At 41.8% G+C, this 24,696-nt stretch overlaps 2 protein-coding genes across 7 annotated transcripts in view; both read right to left on the reverse strand.

Moving 5' to 3' along the window:
- Positions 1-455: 455 nt before the first annotated feature.
- LOC119483577 (ly6/PLAUR domain-containing protein 1-like) lies at positions 456-10,271 on the reverse strand. 2 transcript variants are annotated; one of them, XR_005205729.1, is made up of 4 exons: positions 10,020-10,271; positions 6,323-6,457; positions 2,211-3,443; positions 456-1,860 (listed from the first exon to the last, which is right to left on the reverse strand). XR_005205729.1 is itself a non-coding variant. In XM_037761812.1 (3 exons), the coding sequence occupies exons 1-3, from the start codon at positions 10,066-10,068 to the stop codon at positions 3,208-3,210; spliced, it is 420 nt and encodes a 139-aa protein (XP_037617740.1). In that variant the 5' UTR covers positions 10,069-10,271; the 3' UTR covers positions 456-3,207. The 2 variants fall into 2 exon arrangements, 1 of the variants encoding a protein (XP_037617740.1); XM_037761812.1 differs by having other exon boundaries at positions 456-3,443.
- A 3,422-nt stretch (positions 10,272-13,693) lies between these two features.
- The window catches only part of LOC119483492 (nck-associated protein 5-like), a 131,958-nt gene continuing 120,955 nt past the window's right edge, over positions 13,694-24,696 (reverse strand). For 2 of the 5 annotated variants that reach the window (XM_037761629.1, XM_037761632.1), the window contains 5 exons: positions 23,542-23,856; positions 22,158-22,273; positions 21,370-21,490; positions 21,111-21,286; positions 13,694-14,483 (listed from right to left, as the gene is read on the reverse strand). In XM_037761629.1, coding sequence (XP_037617557.1) covers positions 14,181-14,483; positions 21,111-21,286; positions 21,370-21,490; positions 22,158-22,273; positions 23,542-23,856 — 1,031 coding nt within the window. In that variant the 3' untranslated portion in view covers positions 13,694-14,180. Of the gene's footprint in view, positions 14,484-21,110; positions 21,287-21,369; positions 21,491-22,157; positions 22,274-23,541; positions 23,970-24,696 lie in introns of those variants that run through there. The other 3 variants (XM_037761630.1, XM_037761631.1, XM_037761633.1) reach the window with 2 other exon arrangements.

Here is a 24,696-nt window from a genome sequence, read left to right on the forward strand (position 1 = left end):
TGTCGACACTGATGGAAATGTTGATTTTTGGTTTTATCATGAAGGAAAATGTGTTAATATTGCAATATTGCACTTAATCAACAGGGACGCCCCGTTCTTGGGACTATTTTGTAAACTTTAAAGCTCCTATAGTCCCCTATAATTTCCTTAGAATAAACTAATATGTAGGTTGGTTTCTTTAAAGGATCTAAATTGACACTAATGACTGTTTAGGGTAAATGGAGATGGAGTTAATTGGGATACTTCCAATTAATTACTTCCAATTATTTACTATCATAACCTGGAGAGTCTTTTCAAGTCAGCAAAACATGTTGCAAAAATGTGATATTATATAACAATAATCAGCTCTAAATTACATTATTCTTTCCTGGAACCACGTTAGACAATTACCACTAAATTACAGTGAAACTGATGATGAATAGAGCTCTTCTCCTGACTGAAAACACGCCATGTAGTCAGTTTTTCTGCAACATTTATTTACATCACACATCAGCAGAATACAGAGTTACTCTTCACAGAAGACCAGTCAGAAAACTGCCATGAACATTTATCGCATCTCTTATTTTTGTGTCCAGAACAGTTAAATAATGCTCTGAAATATAATATTTATCAATATACAACATTCTTGCTCTGCTTTTGCTCGGCTCTATATCATTAATACCGTCATTAAAATACAGTTAGAGAATGCCTGCATTGTTGTCTTCTACAGCACATTCACTACATATAAATAGAATACTGTACAGATTGAACAAAACAATCAAATTAAAGCAGTCAAATAAAACTTTATGAGTCCATCTGGACATGGAAATAACATCATACAGTAAGCCAGATTTATTCTGAAAATACAGTATTTGGTCTACAGCTTTGGCTGCATGCAATATTAGCTATGATTTGGGCAAATGTTTAATTATTTTAAAGGAATATTAACTTAAATATGTCTGAAATCACCCTGAAGCATCTCTCTAGTGAGAATGTATTTGTGCTTATAGCTTGTTCTTATATTGCACTATGTCTATGTCATATAAATCATTGTACCAGGTGGGATATTAATGTCTAATTAATACATTTAATCAGCTTCTTGTACGACAGAATCGACTTTTAGAGCGAGGATTAATGAGCAATAACGCAAATAGTCTTTCCAAATCCATTTCAGCATCTTTCATATTCCAAGTAAATGTCAATCAATACTGTACGGCAGTGGAAAATATGCATATATATGATAATTATTAAGCTGCAAGAGACCTCAGAACGCTTCATCATGATGTACAGTATAAGTATATTTTGGGTTTGTAATGTCAGTTCTGTCAAAATCTGTGTTTTCTGAGCAACAACAGCATTAAAAGAAAACCAACAGCGCTGTTTCAAACCATAACTCAACAAAAGCCCACAAACTAAAAGCTTAGAGATATCATTTTCCACAATAACTTCTACCAGCACCTTTTACAGCATGTAATAACCAGAAAATAACCGCTTCCTCACAAAACGCTCCACTTCACAAACAAGTAAAGGACACTGAGAGATGCCTGGACTGCAGACTGGATGGTCCTTCATGGCAGAAAATGATTCAGAAAGCTTGATGTGCTTCCACTTCTCCAGTTTTCCAGTGTCACTCTCAGTGGTTACGGTGTTATATCGATCTGATTAACAGTTTATCTCCACGCTGAGTGGATATGAAGCCAGTGTGGTGTCCAAATCTGCTCCTTTAGTGTATCACAGCTCCAGGGTGAACCTCTGACAATGAAAATGTGCGTAAATTATCATTGTATGCATTGTATGCAAGACATGTAGACATTTTGGGAAATACGCTGATTCTGCTCCCACATCTGTCCATTAAGTATAAGGCTATACAGCGAGCAGCCACTTAGCTTGGTTGTGTCTGAGGATAACAACACGTCACATATCTCATTTGTTAAATCCATGCAAAAAATGACATTTAAAAATGATAATTCGCTGATAATTCAACATTTATGGAGTTAATAATATGATATTTGTTTGGTCAGGACCAGTGTAGTCATCACTGGTTGCTAGGCAACTGCATCCAGCCAAGAAATAGCCCAGTACTCAACCGCCTGTAAAACGGCAAATTGATGTTTTTACAATTTTTTTATTATTACAATATAAAGTGTTAATTATAGGGGTGTCGTGATATAACGATATTAACGATAACCATGATGTTTAAAAATTAAATATTGATTTCATGTTAATAATACAGTTAGCTTTGCTTATTAGCACAAAGATGGAAACAGCTACCATGGTTACGTATGTCTGAGGATAACAAACTCCACCTCCCACCTCTCTAAATAACATATTATATCTCATTTGTTTAATCCATGCAAAAACTGAAGTTTCAAAATATAATAATTTGCCGTTTTATGGGGGTTAAAATATGATATTTTTGAGTCTTCACTGGTTGCCAGGCGACTGCATCCAACCAGGTAATTTTGTTACCTTCCGACAGAGCCAGGCTAGCTGTTTCCCCCTGTTTTCAGTCATTGTGCTAAGCTACGCTAACCAGTTACAGACTGTAGTAATCTAACAATAAAGCAAGGAATCACCTCTGTCGTTCCGTGTGTCCTTTGCTTATCTCGAGAACCGCTCATTGGATGGACTTCACACTTGGCGGGTGTATTGCTGCCGACCCCATGGAGTGCTTTGAGTGCACAGGACACGTTCAATATTAATAAACTTTGAATAAACAAGCGAACTATGCTCTGCAGCAGCAGGGGCGGGGCTTCAGGACTCTGCAGACTGTCCAGCATGTCGTCCGCAGTGGGCCTTTACAGCGTTACAACTCTGTTTCACTTCCCTGAAGTCAACGAGCGATGAGCGGTTCTCATCAAACTCTCCACCAGAAAGTGATTAAGCGTATTTCCCAGAATGTCAACCCTGTCCTTTAATGGAGGCCTGGCAAAGTTTATAAGCAGTTATTTTTTCATGTAGCCAAAAGGTCACCGTACAGTAGAAGGTTAATTACAGCAAAAAGTGCAAATAGGTTTATCCTGTTTAGCTGAAGTTGCCAGGACAACCTGGTTTGATTTCCCTCTAAACTTTACAATACGACATGCCAAGATTAAAAGCTCTAAATTTAGTTAGTGTGGAATTAAATGAACCCGAAACAAAAGCAACAAAGTGAGGTTTCTCTTCTTTTCTGTGGTTTTAGACTAAAGAAAACAAACTGTACAGCGGAGACATGATGACATCCTCAGTCTACGTCATATGGAGGAGCGTCAGCAGCGGCAGGAAGAAGGTCAAGAAGAGGAGGAGCGGCCGGTTGGACGTCGCCGCCGAGTTGACGGGGCGCTTCCTCCTGGGCCCGTTGCAGAGCGGCGTGTTGCAGCAGGAGATGCAGACTGAGTTTACCCTGCCGGTGCAGAACTGCTGGTAGCCGGAGGAGGCGATGAGGCAAGCCCCGGAGGACGCGCAGGACTTACGATAATGTATTCCTGCAACAAACACACATTTTAAGTGTCCAGACAGAGAAAGTAGAGTTGATGTTGAGACTGAAAGTGATTAATTTCCCCCTGCTGTAATTAGATTGTAACATATAAGAGCGGTGTGTTTTGCAATGCTGCAGCATTTTATTGCACTACAGGGCTATGGAGCTATTGACTTCCTGTCTGCTCTTATTAACTGATGTTTGTCAGCGTGGTATATGTTACAACAATCTGTATGCTTGTATGAAGAAGGAAAACTCATATTCTGTAACTTTTTATTGCACTCCAGAGCCGCCGACTCCCTTCTCAAGAGCTGTTTCTCCATCTGGTATATTGGCCTTATTTGTTATGTGTTTCTATGACATGTTACAGCAGCTATGGTGGTTTATCATTTCTTATTATGTTATTTATCTCTGCAAATTAAATTCCCCCGTACGGGACAAGATACATTTTGATTAAATCAAATTCAGATGCATTCAATCAGGCAGAATGTGGAGGAGATGGAGGAGGAGAAATTATAGGTTATGAATGAGCATTTTTCCTGTTTGTCATACACCACAGCTACTGCGTCTCACAAGGTAAAGCATACAATCAACATCTGTAGCTTTGCAGGTTCAATGCCTCACTCAAGGACATCCCACTGAGCTACTGTTGCAGCCATCGGACCTGCAAATTTCCAATTACGAGATAGTGAGTCTAACCGTGAACACCACCTGTCTGATATCCTTCACAACACACATGTAAAGTAGTTACCAAACAGGAAAGCCTACTTGACCTCCAGCTGCTTTCACTTTTAACTTTTAACTATGAGCAGAAGGCGATTTAAGAAGGGATGCCCATCTCCATCCTCTCGTAGCAGAGACGCCGTAGTGGCAGAATATGTTAGTCTAGTCTACCTGACTCATTGATCCTTTATCTGACTGAGGTTTGTGCGAGTTAGAATCTATGGCCTCGACCACGGCTCTGAAATATCAGTAAGTTAAAATTAGGGCTGTCAATCTAATATAAATATTATAGAATATAAAATATTGAATTGCGATTATAACAGAAAAACAATAAAATATGACAAAAGTCTGCAGAAACTTTTGAAGAAACGCAACCTGACATCACATTGCACTGGCCAATCCCGTAAACAGTGATCAAATGGGTCAATCAAATGAGCAAATGGGCCATTTAAGTGATACTACAAGCACCCAAGAAGAGCGCCGGTCGTTGATCCCAATTTTCGTAGTGGCCAAATGGCGGTACTGCAACGTCCGTGTCCATCACGTGATGCATTGGGCCCAAAAAGATTTTTTCCCATAGACTTACATTGGGAAAGAGATGTCTGTTACTCAGCGGATCATTCAACCATTAGGACCTAAAAGTTGTAAAATGCACTAATAGCCAAATCCAGAGTTATTTCCCTTCCTCCGTTCATGTGACTGAGACCCAGAGTGAGGCTGGACTGAGGGCTGGGAGGCGGAGTTAGCAAGCCATGACGACAGCGTGACGGCTGTGACCCCGTGACCATCGGCCCAATGGATGCGGAAGATCGGCGAAAGATCCGGGTACTTTTCCAGACGGAGCCATTTTGGCTTCATGCGCCACTGAGCAACTCTCACAGGAATGAACGGGGCCCCGCCTCCAACGCTGTATCCAGTTCTCCCAATACATCCATGTGACACCACCACACAACCCTGCACCAAATGCCGCAACGCCTGATTTGGTGTGAACGCAGCCTGACTGTGCTGTGTATTAATAAACCCATGGCGCTGTCCGTGGTGCTGAAGTAGCAGATGGATTTGTAATTGATATCCAAACATGCGAATGATTGCAGCTTAAACACAATCCATTCAGAATACTTTTTCTCTCGTGTTTCTGGTTTTTGGAAAGACTAAAAAAGGACACCATCTTCCAAATTCCCCAAACAGTCGGCGGCCCACAGGCTGAACCATTTTATTTTCTATAACAGTGCAAAACTAATCTAATGCTGTGTCGGTGGCAGCTGAAGGAAGGTCTCTCCTCTTTGACGAATGAGCCGAATAAAGTGGTCCGGTGAGATACCGTTTGCCGGGGGTTTTTAGAGCGACAACAACAACACAGAGATGTCTCGGATAAAAAGTGAAAATAAAAACAATGGAGGGCCTTACATATCTGTGAGTAGGTGTATAATGTGTCATGGCGTAACTGATGTGTTACACTGTCTGCAACATTGTGCCTTCTATAACATCAATCAGTGCAACTCGCTCCATCTTTGAAGCTGAGCAAAGAAACAAAGTAACAGATAACAATATCTATTATGGTGAAAACCAGCGGAGATATGTTGTGACCTACTCAGCCTCTTCTGATGTCAGAAACATGAGGATTTAAAGGGAGGAAAAAGGAATAGTTGGATCACTGGTGAGGAGTATTTCCTGTTAAAATGCCAACAAGTGCAGCTGCTGTTTATAGGCTCTACTTGCATGGCTTAACGTAAATGTCACATTATAGCAAAAAATCTCTTTATAATGATATTTTTTTGACCTGCTGGTTTCCAGACAACCTTGTTTACGTCTCAGTTTGAGACATCACAATTTATGTTTGCCTGCCCTGTTGCACATCAACAAAATTGCGAGCGCTTAGCGACTTAATAATGTTGCCTAGACTCATCTGAATGGCAAAGAAATAAAATGTAATCCTCAGAGGTCGCGTAGCTTCTGAGTGCTGCTTTCAGCTCCGTCTCCCGTTTCCAGACGGTCACCTTTCTTCTGCAGATGAATAGCAACTCTTCCTCTTAAATTTGGGTACTTTAGGCTGACCCAGCCTGCACACTCACACCCTCAACTATCAATCTGAGTCGACGCTGTCCTGGAAATACCCAAAAACCTCTATCAGCACCAAGCATACAGATTCAAACAGTCCCTTACCATCGGGTTTGACCAGCACCTCCTTCTGACACATGTCCTGTACGTTGACGGTGCAGTTGACGATGTACTCCGGCGTGGAGCAGTCGTTTTGCTTCATCTCCTCACACTGGTAGCACTGGATCTGAAGGGCATCTCCTGCACCATGCAGCAGGAACAAGAGGGCAAAATACTCAAGCATTAGTGGCATTGCAGACATTATGGAGCCCGAAAGAATGTTTTTTCTATGGATGAACACGTAGATAAATAATCCATCCCTCCTTCATGACATAATAATTTGGTTTAACCGACATCTTTGTCAAACACAGAATACAATTTTGCTGAATTTTGGAAAGTTGCACAAATGTTTGTTTATGTGCAAAGCTTGTTTAAAGGAGCAGTGTGTAAGATCTGGCGGTGAGGTTGCATATTACCAGTGCCAAGCGTGTTGGAGAGCTACGGTGGCCGACGCGAATGGCCTTCTCTCTAGAGCCGGTTGTTGTAAGAGCAGAGCGCTGAGCTAAGCAAACCGGCTGCTGGTTTACGTCACATAAGAGTAGGGTGACCAGATGAGAATGAGTGGAATTGGGGACAGCGGAGTTGGGGGAAGGGCGTGGTCACGTGGTCACGGTGGGCGTGGCTTCCAGTACATTACATTCAGTGTCAACGAACAGTAGCCTAGTAATAGTAATAGACAGATAGCAGACTTTGCAAAACGCTTTGTTTGGCTCTCGTAAGGCAGCAATGATCCATGGGTATATTCCCTCCTCACCTCCCTATCCGCAAAGGGCGAAATCTGATCTGAGATCTGCAAAAACCCTCGCGAGACTCGCTGCCCGACGACCTATCCTAACCTTAACCATTCAAGGTCAATGCCTCGCCTTAACAATCTTCTAGCCACTCCCCACTTCTCCCAGTATCTGCAGTAACGTTTTGGATTTTTGTCAACAATAGATGCTTTAACTTCCCTCTGTAAATGTTTTAATTCAACAACATCATAGCTATGCATCACTGCTATGCATCACTGCTATGCATCACTGCTATGCATCACTGCTATGCGTAGCTGTTTATCAATTTGTGGCCTGACTCTACACGGCTAAAAAAAAACTACAACAGCCATTATTCATGTAGGTAACGGACAACATCATAATGTTTCACAGCGATCACTATTTAACGTTTGTATTTTAGGCTGTGCTGTAACTAATCAAAATAGGTTTAGTTTAATATTCGTGACAACAGAAAAGGCTTTGGGATTCGAGACAACTCCTTGTAATTCAGGACTGAGCTTCTCATCTCAGTTTGGCAAGAAAGTGAATAAAGTATTTCTCAACAATGTCGGACTATTCCTTTGAGATGAGGGTGAAGAATTATGTTCAAAGATATAATTCTATCTGTTGTGGAGAACTTGGGACTTGAACTGAATATATAGTCATCCATTACTCCAGTTTACTTGTTTTCCTCTGCACTGGTTCAATGTCATCATTATATTTGAGTGCATTATTGACATCCGTCCTCAATACGCTCTCATGCAGGCTATATTCCTTCTTCTTGATGTTTTCTTAGAGGCTTTTATAGATTTAGCTTTGATGGTGTTAAACCTCCAAACAAGACTAATGGCACTCCACGAGAGTGCAATGTCATCTTCTCTATCTTCAGCACAGCGTTGTGACAGTACGCCCGCCAGCAGAAGGGCAACGCCAAGGTTTAGTGACTTTACAAAGCACACGAGCTAATCTTCGGTGCTTTTATTGGCCGTCTCATGAGTGTCAACAGAGATTCACACGTTGAAGTGAGAAAAGGCTGTAAAGGAAGAACATCAGCAAAGCACAGAGTGGTTCTCTTAACTTCCCTTTTAACCCGGTGGGTTTTTATAGGTGATAAAGCTGCTTTTACAATACAAACCGGCAGTATGGAGAGGCTGATGCTGCCGGTGGAGAGATTGCCATCCCCTAAGGTGGTAAAAATGTGAGTGTGTGACTGCCGCCGCGTCGTCTCGTAAAGATAATATATAGTGTTTCTCGCAGCTTTTGCAAATTTCATCTGATGCTTTTAAAGCTGCCTCATTAATCTGAGTTAATCCTGCAGAAACATTTGCAGAAATCAAGTCATATTATAGTCTTAGGATCATTTTTTTGCAGACAATATGCAATATGCATGGCATTTTTCCCCATTGCATCATAGGTAATGGTGATGTCTGTCCATTTTATTGAACCAAGCTGGTAATGAAAAGTTCTTTATTGCAATTAATTGCATCAGTCAGTGTTAATTGGTGCTGGATTGTTGCCTGCCAAGTTCAATTAGTATTTCTAAAAGATATCAGCATCATGCGGAGGCATTCAATCAAAAAATCCAGCAAACACTCCTGCCCTTTCTCTCCTAAATATCCCACGCAGACTATCCGTCCCCACTGACATATATTAGTAGTGTAATTATTGAAATGGCACCAAACATTAATCTCAACTCCGACAGCGCCATCTGATAAAGGTGCACATATAACATCACAACGCCAGCCTAATTACTTTAAACCAAGCAAACGCCTGAAAGCTCCATCCATCACCTGGGGGGAGATTATGTGAAAACAAGGACTTATTTTTTGGGGATATGTGTCATACTGGAGGGCAGGATCCAGCAGCATGAGCACGGCTTATCAGCTTCATCACAAGATTGCTTTAAATCTGTTTTCTTTTTGTTACCACAACAGAAAACAAGAGGATGATATAAAAGAAAGCATTCAGTATCTTCTCATCACAATCATATTAACTATAATCACTCAATGCACAACAAAATAACTGCAGCTTAATCCCTCAGGTCTCCTTCTTGATCTAAATGGGACTTCCTGGTAAAATACTGTAAAAGTAAAATCATAAATATGAGCTCCAGCTCCTACAAAAAGAGCAAAATGGCCCCAAAAGGCAGCATCCTCACATTCTTTGCCAGCAAAGCAAAGCTAGCAAATGCATCAACCAGGGAAATAGCAACAAACAACTCAATAATCAGAAGTTTAAATGTGTTATTGGATTGAATCTGGGTTTCCATTCTGTGCCAAAACAACCCAGAGGAGTTGCAGCTCCAAGCTGCTCCCTCAACCAGCACCAAAAAACACAACATGATTGTTAATTAATGCACATTATTTGTGTTCCTTAAGTTTCCCCAGAAGTATGCAAAGTCATACGGCAAATGTTTGCATTGTAGATCTATGCAAACAGATCTAGATGTCCGATTTTACGCACAGACTTCACAATTACGCAGAGGAAATGAGTTACCAAAAGGCAACAGTTCTGATTTCTAAATGTAATGACATCAAAATATAGGCATTAAGGAACAGTATAGTGCGAAAATAAATGGTTTAAAATATAATGCATGGATGCAATACATGTAAATATTGTTTTTTACCTTCTGTTGCGCACGAATTTCGATAGAAAAGAAGTTTATCTTTTGCACATATTGCACCATAAGTAAGTATATCTTTTGCACATATTGCAACATAACGACTAAGTGATGTAATGGCATCAACATATAGGCATTTAGGAACAGTATAATGCGAAAATAAATGGTTTAAAATATCATGCATGGATGCAATGCATGTACATATTGGCGTTTACCTTCTGTTGTTGCACGAATTTAGATAGAAAATAAGTATATCTTTTGCACATATTGCAATATAAGGACTTGTTTTTGCAGAACACATGTGCTCCAGACCGAAACGTGGCTGCAGACCTACCTGCGTCGAGAAGGACTCCACATAAAGTCGCAAAAACGAGAAGTAGCATTCTCTGCAAAAAGACGCTCGGAGGGGAAACATCAGACCAAATGAAGAGGAAGCCCAGACACAGATCCGCTCATCATCCTCTCCTCAGGCTGGCTGGCTGGCTGGCTGGATGAGGTGAGACTCTCAGCACAAAAAAAAAGAAGCTCCTGCAAAGTGTTGGAGAGTCTCCTCTACTCTCCACTCTGCAACTGGACTGGAGACAAACCCAGAGTGCAGAAATCAGAAAGTGCACCACGTGATGGAGGCTCACAGTTGGTATTTTTTCATATCTCAGTCAGGTTTTATTCATGCACTGATGACAGAGAGGTGGTGATGACACTGTAGGTTTTTACACATATTTGGAGACATTTTTATAGTTTTATGCCATTTTAATTATTTTTATGTGATGGAAAAGTTCAGTCAATTCATATTAACATGAGACTATTTAAAATATCCTATTATATTAGATTTTTCTAATAAAATAATTTGGAGATATTTGGCATTTTTATAGTTTTATGATATTTTAATTATATTTATGTGATGGAAAAGTCCAGTCAATTCATATTAACATGAGACTATTTTAAATATCATATTATATTCGATTTTTCTTATATATTATATATATTATTATATATATTCTTATATTTTATCAACAGTTTTTATGTATATTTAACAAGTATTTTGGAATTTAGAGCCTATAATGACTTATTTCTAACTATTTATGTCACATTTGTGTTGCTCTGTTATGTATTTATTTGGATTTTCCTTTTCATGACTCCAATATATTTATATAATGGTGCAATGCTGACTTTTGTGACCTTTTTATGACATTTTAATTATTTTTATGTGATGGAAAAGTTCAGTCAATTCATATTAACACGAGACTATTTAAAATATCCGATTATATTAGATTTTTCTTATAAAATAATTTGGAGATATTTGGCATTTTTATAGTTTTATGATATTTTAATTATTTTTATGTGATGGAAAAGTTCAGTCAATTCATATTAACTATTTAAAATATATGATTTTTCTTATAAAATGTACTGCAGGACTTCAGTGTGTCTGTGCGTAATAGTGACCTTTAAAATGACCCTAATTCTACAAAAACGTTTGGTTTTATGGTGCTTTTTCACTTGCAAATGATTCACTTTTATATTTTAAGTGACAATATAGCATTTGTGTTACCTTTTATCAACAGTTTTTATGCATAGTAAGAATATTTATAAGTATTTGGGGATTTAGAGCCTATAATGACTTATTTCTAACTATTTATGTCACATTTGTGTTGCTCTGTTATGTATTTATTTGGATTTTCCTTTTCATGACTCCAATAAATTCATATAATGGTGCAATGCTGACTTTAGTGACCTTTTTATGACATTTTATTTACTCTTCCGTAGCTGCTCCTTTTCCATAATAGATGAGCATCGTTATTGTTCTACACACTAATCTGATTCTACTGCTGTTGGCTTTGACTGCACTGTGTGATCAATACAACATATTAAGCCCATTACTGTATGGAGAGGCAGGCAGAAAGAGAAATCACCCGAGCGTGCGTAAACTAATAGTGTTTATTTATACGCACATAATGAGCCATCAGGGGACTAATGGTTATAAATCCTTTCGCAGTCTCGGAGCAGAGATTCCGGGTTTCCTCCAAACCTTTTTATTTCCGCGTTGAATGAATCACCTGGTGTGTATAAAAACTCACACACACACACACAGCGAGCAGCTCAAATAGGAAATCTCATATTTATTTAGGAAATAGTTACATAAAATATAGCATTAAAGTCTGGTGTAACAGACAAAAATTGCACACAATAATAACAATAACATTAATAATAATTACCAAAGTAACACTGCTGGTAACCATTTCTCTTTACAAAGGAACATTTAAGGAGAGAGGTGAAGCATGACAATCACACTACAGTCTGACAGTACAAAATGTGGGTATAAATACTGGACATCTAGAAAAATACACAAGTCCTCTTCAGACTCTCTTCATACAATATTATTATTAACAGTTTCATAGAAAACACAGTCGGCTCTGTTGATTAGCACCAGCTGGTCAAATTCCAGATAATAGAAATTTGGCATAACTTCACCTAAAAGTTCAAATATGTCTTTAAAATAAAGTGATAAAATAGTTTAGTATTAGCTCTTATTGATCAAAATAAAGATTTACCCCTAAAGATACAACTTAAAAACCTTGGTTGAATGATTGGCAAACAATTTACATCTTCTTTTTTTTGTTCTTTTTTTACCTCTTTGCATATATCAATCAGCAATGCCCATTCTGATATTAACTTATAGCATTTTCTTTATATATATTTACAACATAATATACAACTATGAAAGGAAAACTGAGGTTTGGAGAGTTCGGGTGCTATACGCTACATGTTTGGATTCTGAGGAACACAAAAAAAGCTGAGTGTTATTTGTTTTCCTGATGGCTGCAGTTTAATTCTTACAATCTACATTAGTCCAGTATGTTCCCTGAGCTACCAACAATGACACTGGGGTGCGTCAAGCCAAAAAAAAGTTGGTCGTTTTGCTTTAGTATACCAGTCAGACACTGAGAAATCATCGTATTCTCATATGCTTTGATTCATGTTGACATCATTAGATAACCTGCTGCTAAAAGTATTAGCTAAATGAAGAACATTTTGCACAATTTTCTGTTTTGCATGCAGCTATAGCTGCTCAAAACAACACACAAGGACAAGTTGGCAACAGGATTTACCCACAGACGGTGTATAAAGACGGACGACACATCTCCACTGTACAGAAGTGAAGCCAAAATATCCCGGATACGGGAGCTGCCGTAATGTATAGCATCAAATAACTAATTATAACACTTGAACAAACATCAGCGTGATAAGAACTACCTCATCTTTGGGGGCGGGACTTATGACTAATACCGCAGCCAGCCACCAGGGGGCGATCCAGATGTTTTGGCTTCACTTTTAGGGAGCTGGCACGTCGTCCATCTTTACATACAGTCTATGTTTTTACCTTTAAAATGATTTAACATGAACAGAAATGTCATCATTTGTAAAAAAAATATTGCTTAAAAAAGATGAGTAGACAAAGATGAACCAGTTGTGTTATTATTGGTTGTGATTTGGGCAACTCCAACAGGCAACGTACTTAGCAGCAAAACATAAAATGACACCTTAGGTTTAAATCCTAGCAAACAGGAATGCAATCAAAACGCCACTGTTGCCCGTCAGCGTCGCCCCCAAGAAGACGCCTCGCTTATCGCTGCTCGAATAAATCGTTCACTTTACACTCCTTACAAACTTTGTACAGTATTTCACCATAGTCGCACAGCAGTTTGTGAAATAGTCGCGAGATTTAATGTATTGATTCGTGCACATAGGCACAGATTTCCCTTTTTGTTCATGATGGTCAGCATGAAATCAATTTGTATGTAATCCACGCCGCGTGAAGAGAAGGTCAGGGTGGATGGATGGGTCAATACACACCAGACTTTCGCCCAGGAGACCAGTGTTTGTGTCTCGTGTGAAACCAGAAGTCAACGTTGATTTATCAGCATGTAACTTCCGTACTACTTTCCGTAATACTAAAATACGTTGTAGAAAGTCGTGCTGAGCGTCACGAAAAAACAGGGGGAGTTTGTGTCTATGTACACGAATCAAATGGATTCAATTGTATGACTATTTCATGAACTGTGAGAGACTGTGTTGAGTCTTTGTTACAGTGCAATGATAAGAAGTTCCCCAGCATGGGGAGAGAAAAAAATTGCAATGAGACAACGTCATGTATTGCTGTCCAGTCCACCGCACCCAGAGTCAAACTATTAAAAGTCCTGGTTTGGTGTTTTGGGTTGAGGTTTCGTCCTCGTGTCTCCGGCTCCGCTAAGTGCTTCGTGTTGTATGTAGAGAGGACAGGGCTGTAGTCAAGACCGCGTCACTCAGAGTCATTAGGTGAAGCTTCAAGACCAGATCTAAAGAGGGTCTAGACCAAAGCCAGAACTACGAATGCTTAGGTTTAACAGAGATGAATCCACTCAGAAGAAGAGATTTCAAAAAAGTTTCCTAGAACTTGACACGTCCAAGATGTCAACCAGACTCTAGCACTACAGCCCTGTCTTCTCCCTCGCCGCCCCTACACCTCATTGGAGCCCTGACTGGTGCAGGAGGAGAAGCTGTCGTACAGCGAGTCGCTGAGGGAGCCCACGGGATCTGCCCCGGGCTTGCTGGAGAAGCTGGAGGAGGAGGGCTCGTCCGCCTTGCAGCAGTCCTCCCCGCCGCTCTTCCCGGCGTCGGCGTTGCGGCTGCCTAAGCTCGTGTCCGGATACAAGCTGCCGCTGCTGGAGCTGCTGTGATTCAGCTTGTTCAGGGACTCGAAGGAGCAGTCGAGAGAGCCTGGCTGGGCATTTACGGGCGTTTTCTCCATGGGAATCTCCTTCTGCAGAGAGAATACAGAGCACAAAATATGTTCAAATGAATGTATGCACTGTAAACAGTTCCCAGTCTAATTCATGCACGTGTAACTCCAGTCTGACATGTAACTCATCTCGATTGCAGCGTTGCAGACTAGATCTGCAGCATATTGAGATTCTTATCACGCTCCAGGACCATGTATGTCTCGGGTGTTGGCGGACATGCATGTGTGTGCATCTGGGCTCACCCACCACTCTCTCCGTTATATTAACTACATTATATGATGTATTATTTCTTGTACAGCTGCTGTGTAGATTAGCTTGGAATATGTTACTCAGGGGAAATGCTGCTATCTTTCAACTTCTGCTTCAATTAGCAGGGGCAGTTTCATCCTGAATGTGCTCATGATTAGGTATTAGAGTTGAAGAATGTTATTATTGCCGGTCTTATCACCAGACCGGATCGTTTTCTCGTCGGCCTTTCAAGGGCACACGCCTTTAGGCAACTCAGCAGCGATTAGACTCGACAAAAGTGCAACCATCTGCTTCTTTGGTACTTAGATTATTTGTCACATGACTCTGTGATCACTGAGTCTTCAGATGAAAACAAAAAGAAACTCATAAAGCTAAAAATAGTCCGTTCTTGTTTATGATGTGCCAACTATTTGAGTCTTCTACTGTATGTCTCGAAAGGCTCTTTAGGGAGCGAGTTACTGCAGCAATCAGCATCAACATCCCTCCTCAGAGGCTGTAAACACATTCCTCTGGGTGGCTGCATTTTGCTTTTGCAGCCTGGGAGAGCAGTTATCTACATAGGTATTTTTGAGGAATAGCTGGAGGGTCCAGGAAACCTTTTGGGACGCTCCGAACCTGGACCGTTTAGAATTTAGCTGCTAGGTGTTTACATCCCATCAGACCTAAACCCAGAAGTACTGCACACATAAACACACGGCTGCATCAGTAACATACAGTCTAGTCTGGCTTGGTTTATTCCAGAAATGTGCTGTAATCTACTGTTCCCTAATCTGCTACCTTCCTGTATTTTCCATAATGTTTTCTGACACTAGTTTTTGCATTTGGCTGTATATGTTAGGCAGCATGTGTAGGTGGAGAGAGCACAAACAACTCTCATTGTTGTTCTCAGTGCTGCTCCTCAAGGGCCTGAAGCCTTGTTGGTTTCCTCTCCTACCAGCTAGTTAATTGCATTCACCTGCCAGCCCAGGTGTAAACTATTCTGTGATTGGGAGGCTGGAATGAAACCAGCAGGACTCGGAGCCCAGAGGGCCGAGTAGAAGAACTATTGGTACGGCACAATAAGAGCAAGAGGGAGGAAATTGTGTCTCAAAATGTCCAATAAGTGCACAGGATTCTGGTTTATTGAGGCTTCTGTCAGAGGAGTCTTTGTTTGAAGTCTAAGCAAAGTACAAAATGAGGAAAGATTTATGTAAATTTGTATAAATGTATAAAAGAAAAATGCTAGTTTTGCATTATTCACGTTCTCCTCAGGTTGAACTCAAAAGCAAACCCGTAAAAAAACACACCTAATCACCTCAGACTGTGAGGGTGTATTTTGATGCAGAATCAACCTTCAGAAAATCCCACCAAGTCCCACTAATGTGCTCTAAATGTGACCTTCCTCAGCAGGCGCGATCACAATAAATTTGTAAAGACGGAATCAAAAGAAAAAGTTAAAGGAAAAAGTGCCCAAAGATGACGGGATATAAAATGTTGAGTAGGTTTTTGCAGGTGTGGAGGTTGAGTCCAAATTAAGCGTTGAATGCAGATTTTGCTGCTGTTCATAATAACACTATTTTTATGTTTTGTGTCCTCGGGAAGCGAAAGAGAGCGTGATGTGATGGGGATCAGTGATTAGCAGAGCGGTGTGACAGTGAAGAACAGTCTTCAGGTCCCGACTCCCCCCCCCTTTTATCTCGTTTTGGTCGGAAGCAAGAACAAAGAAAAGGAGCGGCTGTCTTATCGCTGATTGGATTGGATTTTGGAGGAACACAATTACCAGCGGATCGAACCTTGCCGGTGCAGGTCTCTGTACCACCTGCGGGTTCAGCCAAAATGATGGCTGCACACATAACCGAGGCTGCAGGCAGACGTCTCAGCAAGAAAGCTTCCCACTTGAAAACACGAGGGGCCAAATCAGCAATTGGTTCTGCATCGCATGTCAGTAATGGGATGTCTAAACTGGGATTCAGCAGACCTGCTCGCTACAAAAGCTCACAGCTTTTATTGTGACTTGAGCGAGACACATCTTCTCTTTTTCTCTGCCATTCATTATATTTATATTCAGTGATTACTTCTCTGTATTTAGTCGTTTTTATTGGTAGTGGTGGAGTGCAGGGGACTCACAGGAAATGATGCATGCATCTAATCTACCACCAAGTTTATCTAATGGATATCAGCCTCACAGATTAATGTCCTGCTTCACATTGAAAACTTCCAACACCGGGTGGCTTTTATTGAGAAGCAGCACCAGGAAACACAATGCATTAGTCACGGGGGTCAACATATTCTCATGCAATGGTTCGTATGACATCTTATGAAAAGTTATTACTCATTTTTGGCGTGCTTTTTTAAAGATAGTAATGGAACACACCCCATTGTCAAGTTAGGAGGAAGGAAAACTCATTGCTGCTATTGATTGTTGTTGCTCGATCAGATCTGAATCTGCACATCGTGTCCATGATATCGTGTAGACTAAGTCAGATTCTGAATTTACTAATAAATATGTTGTTTTTCTCAGAATATGTGTCGTCTTCGCCGCCATCATTGTGCAAATAATTTGATCGCAGGCGTTGTATATGGGTCTATACGCCGTCTCAGTCCTGTATCGGGCTGTCTGCTGTTTTATATTTATTTGTACACTGATATAGTTTTGGTTATCCGGTTCAAATTACATGTCAGCTGAAATGTTCCCGTCTCCTCGCCATGTAATCATTGCTCGAGGTAACAAGCTGTTCCGCGCTCGAGGAGATGCTGTGCATGCTGATTTGTTGTACAGTGGTTTTTGGAGCCGGGTCACATAAACCCCAGGACTCTCCCTAACTTCAAGTTCTGATGTTACTTTCCTGCAGCAGTTTCTTTCTCCTTCATGCAGACAAAGGATGGAAACAGGGAAAAAAGAAAAGAGTGAGTAAGCAGGAAAGGAAAGAGAAAGGTTAGTTCAAGAAGGGAATTCAAGGAAAATGTTTAGAACAAAAGCGAGAGGTCAACGGAGAAGAAGAGAGTTGTATGGGAGAGACAGAAATAGAGAGAGGCAAAAGTGAAAGGGAGACGAGGAGAGAGGCATGGGAGAAAGAGAGACTCGGAGGAAGGAGAGGATAGGAGCAGAAGGGGGCGGGGGCCGCCGTTAGCAGGGCTGTCAGGTGCTGTCAGGATGATGAATGGGAGGCCAGCGCGGGCTGTGAGGGCTCTGATGGGAGCCGCTGAGCTTTACATCACTCTCCTGAGTGTTTGTGAAAGGTTATTAAAGGCGCTTAAATCACCGGGCTCTGACATGGGCCCGCTACCAGCCACCAAACTTCCCCAAACTGACGCCAATGACAACGTCTCCCAAGTCTGCCGAAGCCACGACAAAAGGAGAGTGGGCGAGCAGGTAGGGACGTGCGCCGAGGAGGGGGTGAGGAGGTGATGGCACGCGGACGGATTGTCTTTTTCAAAAGAATAATGTAGGGTAAACGGGTTCAACAGCAGTCATCCATCATTACGGCTGCTTCACAGCACAGGAGGAAGGTTACTGTCAAAATGAATGTCAACTTATTGAGTCCTCAAAGTCTGGTTTTCTTACGAATGGTGACAAAAGGAAGTTTTCCTAAAGTCAAGTTCATTTTGTCTTGGTTCTACGGCGGTCACCTCCCATATTCTTTCTGCTTTTTGTATCTCATTCTTAAAGTAAGCGAGTTTCCTTTGGAGATTGTTTGAAATAATCTCCTTTTTAAGAAGAGGAGGACTCAATTTTTTATGCAAAAAAGGTACAGCAAGTGTCCAGTTTAGGGGTTCATCATTATTGTGGAAGAGGCGTTTAGTTGCATGGGGGAAAAGGTTTTCCACATACTTTAGGTCATATATTATATATGCATAAAACTAGAATTACCACCTCATGGGTTTATGCCTCCACCAACCAGTCAAGTTGTCATCACTTCATCATTTTATCATGTGAAATTTTCATAATTAGCATATGAATTCTTGAGTTATGGCCATAGATTGTATATAAGAAGTGGACGTAGTCACCGTGTCGTCACCCATTGGTTTGTGGACTGCCGTTTTGAAGCCTCGAGTTCGGCATTTTGCTTTTTTGCAACAAGAAGTGACACGAGAGAGTGGAGCTAAGTACAACCGAACGCTGAATAAGACATTTTTAGGCGACCAAAAATCTTAGAATTAACTTAACTCCCAGACCGGACAACGCCGTGGTAGTGACCTGTCAATCACAAGGTAGCCCCGCCCTAAAGCATCCCCTGCTTTATGGTCTATTTGACTCTTAATGGGACCATAATTTACTAAATGAACATCATGCTGTATTGAAGAAGACTTGAAACTAGAGATTGAGACCATAAACTCATGTTTACAATGTTTACTGAGGTAATAAATCAAGAGAGAAGTAGGCTCATTTTCTCATAGACTTCTATACAATCAGACTCCTTTTAGCAACCAGAGGAGTCGCCCCCTGCTGGCTATTAGAAAGAATGCAGGTTTAAGGCACTTCAGCATTGGCTTCACTTTTCAGACCCGGAGTTTGCTGCCTGGTTATGGCCAGAAAAGGTGTTTTGTTAAGTCACAGTGACCTTTGACCAAAATCTAATCATTTCATCCTTGAGTCCAGGTGGACGTTTGTGGATGCATCACCATATATGCAACATTTGAGTCACTCTCGTCAAGTCGGAGCTACTTTCAACCAGCAGAGAGCTGAAGTCTAAATACTTCATAACTGTTCTTGAGTACAGTCAGTGCTTTACTTTCCACCACTGCTTGTTGTTTTGACAGGACGTGATGCCAGGTTGTTTTGGGAGTTGAACTCTTGACCTTTCAGCTTTGATACAGTCCCTGTGAGCACTACTGGCTACCCCGCTACCCTCAGATATGTATCCTAGTGCGTCCAATTAAATGAGACACAGGTTTGAGTTGGTTGTGTATTGTCTCTTGCATGTCAGCTTGCAGCCCGGTCGCACAAAACCGCATCGAACGTCCTGTTTGATCGGCTGCCTCTCCGCTGGGACTCGGATCAGAATCAAAAATCTCTCTTCCAGTTCAAGTGCGAGCGCTCAGCTTTGCTTTGTTAAAGTGAGCTTCTGCCTCATACAAAAGTAAAATACTTGATTTAAATTCTCTTTTTGTTTTGGGGAGGTCAGACGGTAGAGTCAAGGACACTTTGGCGGTGTTGTTTACCGCTCGCTACACCACCCTGCTGCCAAACCTCAAGACAAATTTGTCATTTTCTTGCAGATAATGAAAAGTAATGGTGAAACCTGCACATTGAGTTTGGCCTCAGAAGGGACAGTGCCCTTGCTACAGATCTATAAAACAATATTTGAATATATAATGGTGCTAATGAAAGCTGAAGCATATTCCACCTCTACATAATTATTCTAATTCATGGGTGTAAATGTTTTACAGCCATGAATCCGATCCCGATGTTGCGCTCCAGAAGGTGAAGAATAAAAAGCACACAGAATAATTAGATTTCTCCCCTCTCATACACGATTGTTTTTGAACTTGTATTAAGTCAAATCCTTTTTTCAGAGTATGGATTTTGGTGTCAGAGTGGGTGTTGGAGGTGTAAGAAAAGGAGAGTTTAGCCGTCCCATAGAGGCGGGCCACGCAGGCTGGAGGCCATTTCACGGTCTCTGATCCTCATTTGTCATTCAGCGGCGTTAAATACTAATAGGCAAATACCCGCTGACACGAGAGGGCGAGGCGATCGAAAGCAATTAGGGCGGCTTTTTCTATGAAAATCTGCAAACAACTCTAACGGTTACAGCGAAGAAAAACGCGTTCATGCCTCGGGAAGTATTTCAAAGGTAAAGTTGACATTGCAGCTCGACGAGACTCGCTCTGACCATCTGAAAACTCCTCCTGCCGAAAACTGTGACATACAGGAATGGTGAAAATTCAATTTTATTCATCTTCATGCCTCCGCCGCGGGGGAAAAGAAGAATTATGCAAACCCTCTGTGACAGCGAGTGTCCCTGCATCCTGGGAAGACTTTCATTGAGGGCAGCTGCTACTTTTTCTGACTCTCTCATGCTCTTCATACTGTATAAAGTTGCATACATCTCCACCTGGGAGCTGTCTGGCTTTTTAGCACTTTAAACTGCCTCCGGTGGGCTCCGTGAAATGAGGACATTTTATTCTAGAACAACAGCGCATTATCTCCTTCAAATGGAGTCAGTTTAGAATAACAAAAACTTGAATATATTGCATAAAAATGTCCCCCTTGCTTACAGTAAACAAGAACTTGAGCAGCACTTTAAATATCTGACTAAGTGTCTTCAAATATCACAGCCTGCGCAGCTTCCTGGATATCACAAGAGGCTATAATGACCGATAAAACGCTTGATAGGAATCAGCAGCATGCCTGTAAAGCATCTTTTATGAGTAAAAACCAATTAGCCGTGAACAATGAGTTGTTTTTTAATACTCACGCTGAGTCTGTCTCCTGCTTTGCCATCCAGGGACGACTCCTTGTGCAACAAGTTGTACTGGGAAATCCTCCGGCTGTCCTTCTCCAGATGCGAGTACATGTCGTGTTGGTAGAAGTCCATGATTGACAGGGATTTCTCCATGCTGCTTCTCTTCAGGGTCTCCTCGTTCTGGTCCACTGTGGACGGAGGGATTCGTTATAATAGAAAATAAGGTAAAAGACTCTCAATAATCTTTATAGAGTGAAACTTTCAACCAGACCTGAGTCACTCTTCTTGGATCTGTAGATCAGGGTCCTTTGTGGCGAGCTTCCGGTTCCCTCGGGTTCGGTCTCGGTGTCGCTGCTGCTCCCCGAGTACGTGCACACTTGCAGAGCTCTTTCCTGTTTAAACAAAAAAAGCACTTCAAAATACAGAGCAGCACTGTTATGTTGTCAGTGTTGTGGAGAATAAAGAATGGAAACAAAAAAATCGAACAACAAAAATCTATAAAAACAGCTTTGTGCAATCTTTTTTCCAGCCAATTGTTTGCAAATAACAATGTTTTTTGAACGTTTTAAGAGCATAACTCTATAAGAAGTGGACGTAGTCACTGTGACGTCACTCATTGGTTTGTGGACTACAGTTTTGAAGCCTCGAGTTCGGCATTTTGGCCGTCACCACCTTGTTTTTTTGCAACCAGATAAGATACGAGCATGGATCTATATTAAGACCTGGGTATGGTGCCACCGCTCAGCCTTGCCTCGTTGACCACCATGTAAAAGAGACGTCTTGAGACACCTCGAACTGCAAACAAAGTCCATTATGACTCTTTCTATTCTGAAATGTTGATCTATGGAGGTTTTATATTTGCAAAACTGTCCTAGAGACAAGAAAAGCCATTTTCAAATCTGTAACGTCATCACAGTGTAAAGTCTAAGGACCGAGCATGAACCTGTGGGCGGGGGCCAAAGGGAGAAACACTACGGCGTATATTCAGTGGGCCCCAGACCCCGGAAGTAAACCTGGAGGCTAGAAAGCTTTGTGCATATCATAATGTAACTGACGTACACCGGGCATGTCGTGGTCCTGGTCCTTCTTCTTCCTCTCTGCTTCCTTCTCTTTGTCCTCTGTGGAGACGTTGCTGCGTGGAGCACAAAGACTCAACCTCTTTGTCCTGATTGCATCTATAAGTCAAAAGAGACAAAAGAGAAATGAGTCACGGGGCGTACAAATAAATAACAGAACTGTAATGCATACAGACGTAGTGGGAGAGAAAAACATCATTTGAATTCTACCAAAGTGACAATCTTTCCTTCAGTAGCCCCGGCTGATGAAGCAAACTGCCTCCACATCCATTTTTCTGCACATATGGAGCCGCACAACATCCAAGCCATCAAACATTAATGGTGTCCACCCCGCGATTGTTCCCCGCCATGACTCCTGGCAGCCCAGATATAACAGCTTTCAGCTGTCGGCCCCTGAAACGACGAAGCGCTGCCTTATTATCACTCTGCCTACTGCTGTCTCGGACAGACGCCAATTTAATTGTCTCTTTTAACATGCAGAAGCGTTACAATAACAAACCGATGCTTCGTCTCCATCTGAAAATTCGGCATCGGGATCATAAAAGTCCTTTCACCTTCTTCCCCTCGCTTATTAAGAAGCACTGACTGACGGCGCTGCTTCTTTGTGATTCTAATGAAAGGATAGAGGTTCTAAAACATATGATGGAGATGCACAGAAAACGTTTAGGCTCCTTTAATCAACTTGTATCAAGACTCAACAGGAGCCGCTCTCCGTTTGACTCAAACTGCCACCGCAGCACTGAGGTGAAATAGATGCAGGGTAATGTCCTGTAAGCATAAAACCCCGGGCGTGATCGCTCATCCCTGTGTGTTATTGTAGCTTTAATCATCCATCTGATTGCATCCTAGCCACCACCTTTCTGCTGTGCATCACGCCGAAACAGAAGCAGACGGCGCTTTATGATCTATGGCTGTGTTGACATGCTTATCCGATTGCATCTGCCACTTTTCCTCCGGGCAAAGGGAGTGTACGGGTTCCTTTAAGGACACAAAGTCATCTAAACTGAGCATCAAGACGTCAGCGTTGATGCATTAGCTTCAAAATTAGCTGAACAAACAATGCTCTTCTTTTAATCAGAGTCTTAATAAAGCTCTTGTCTGCTTGTCTGGCGCCCTTGAGCGCTCAGGAGGAGGAATGTGTGCACATAAAGTTCAGTGACATTCAATATTTCACTTCTGAAAGGTAAAACAAGCTGTCTGAGGCTTTCAAGGCTGGGCACTTTGCCATCCAGCGTGTTGCTTTTACAATTTATGTTCCTCTTTGGCGTTGATTGAGTCAATCAAATAGAAGGTAAAGGTTCTTATTTGTCATGTGGTGCCACAATGAGCTGATAAAGATGATCTTGGAGTAGAATAAGAAGAATTACCTGAAGTTGCGAATTTGGGCAGGCGGCTCTGGGTGTCGTTGCTGCTGCCGGTCACACTGGGGTCGGACTGGGAGTGACCCATGCTGGTTGGGGCATGCGGGCGGGTTTTGGGGAGGGAAGGCACTTTCACATCAGGTTGTGAGGGGTCTGGGTGAGAAGAGGGAGGCTCCCGATCGGGGTCAGAGGAGCTGGCGGTCAACCCATCGGGGCTGGATTCAGATTTGGGGATGTGGCGACCGCTGGCCCGGGTGACGGAATCGGGGAGAGGGAAGGTGCCGATCCCGCTGTCCAGGGTTCTCATCTGACAGCCGGAGCCTAAAGTGACAGGGAGAGGAGTGTGACGTCTGGGAGAAGCACGGGAACAACGACGAAGGAGAAGAAAGGAGGGCTTCACATGCAACGGAAAGGGTTGTGAGTAAAGAGGGCGTCTGTAGAAAGGTTCAGTAACACGTGGTCGGTAGGAGAAAGAAGAAAAGACAGCATTTTTATTTTGTAAATGCATCAATCTGGTGCACTTTGAGAGCAAAATAAAGAGTCTAGATCTAGGTCAGAGGTCAAGGGACCCAATTGAAAATGGAGATGACAGTTTTTCCTCAACAAAGTTTGCAAAAACGAAATTCCGCAGAATAATTGCTATGTCGTTTTCTTGTTTTCAGAATCATTGGAAGCCAAAAATCCTAATTGAAATTGGATTAATTGCACAACCCTAATGTCTACTGTTCCTATCAGACACTCTTGTTAGAAGCCTTTCCAGTTATCACAGCAATGATCCTAATACGATACGACACAAGAGAAGCACCTGCTGCCAGCAATTCTGCACAAAACACACAGTTGAGCTGCAGCCCGAGGACACGCTCCTCAGATTCATCAGAGCACCCGCTGTGTGGTAAATCAGGAGAAATGACAGCAAGTAGCAACAGATGGATGTCGTTTGGAAGCCACAGTTTGCAGAGCCTTGACTCAGACTGGAACAGATGGACGGCCTTGTAGCTTTGAACGCTAACAGCCTACGGTTACATCGGCTAATTATTTGTGTTTTTTTCGCTAAGATAGGATTTTGTAAAAGTGAATCTTTGCTCAAATAGTGCATTACATCTCGGACTGTTTGTCCTTGGAGACGATGAATCCTCCGCAGCCATCGGCTCTGTCTCTCAA

This window comes from Sebastes umbrosus, chromosome 24 (assembly GCF_015220745.1).
Source record: "Sebastes umbrosus isolate fSebUmb1 chromosome 24, fSebUmb1.pri, whole genome shotgun sequence".
NCBI lineage: Eukaryota > Metazoa > Chordata > Actinopteri > Perciformes > Sebastidae > Sebastes > Sebastes umbrosus.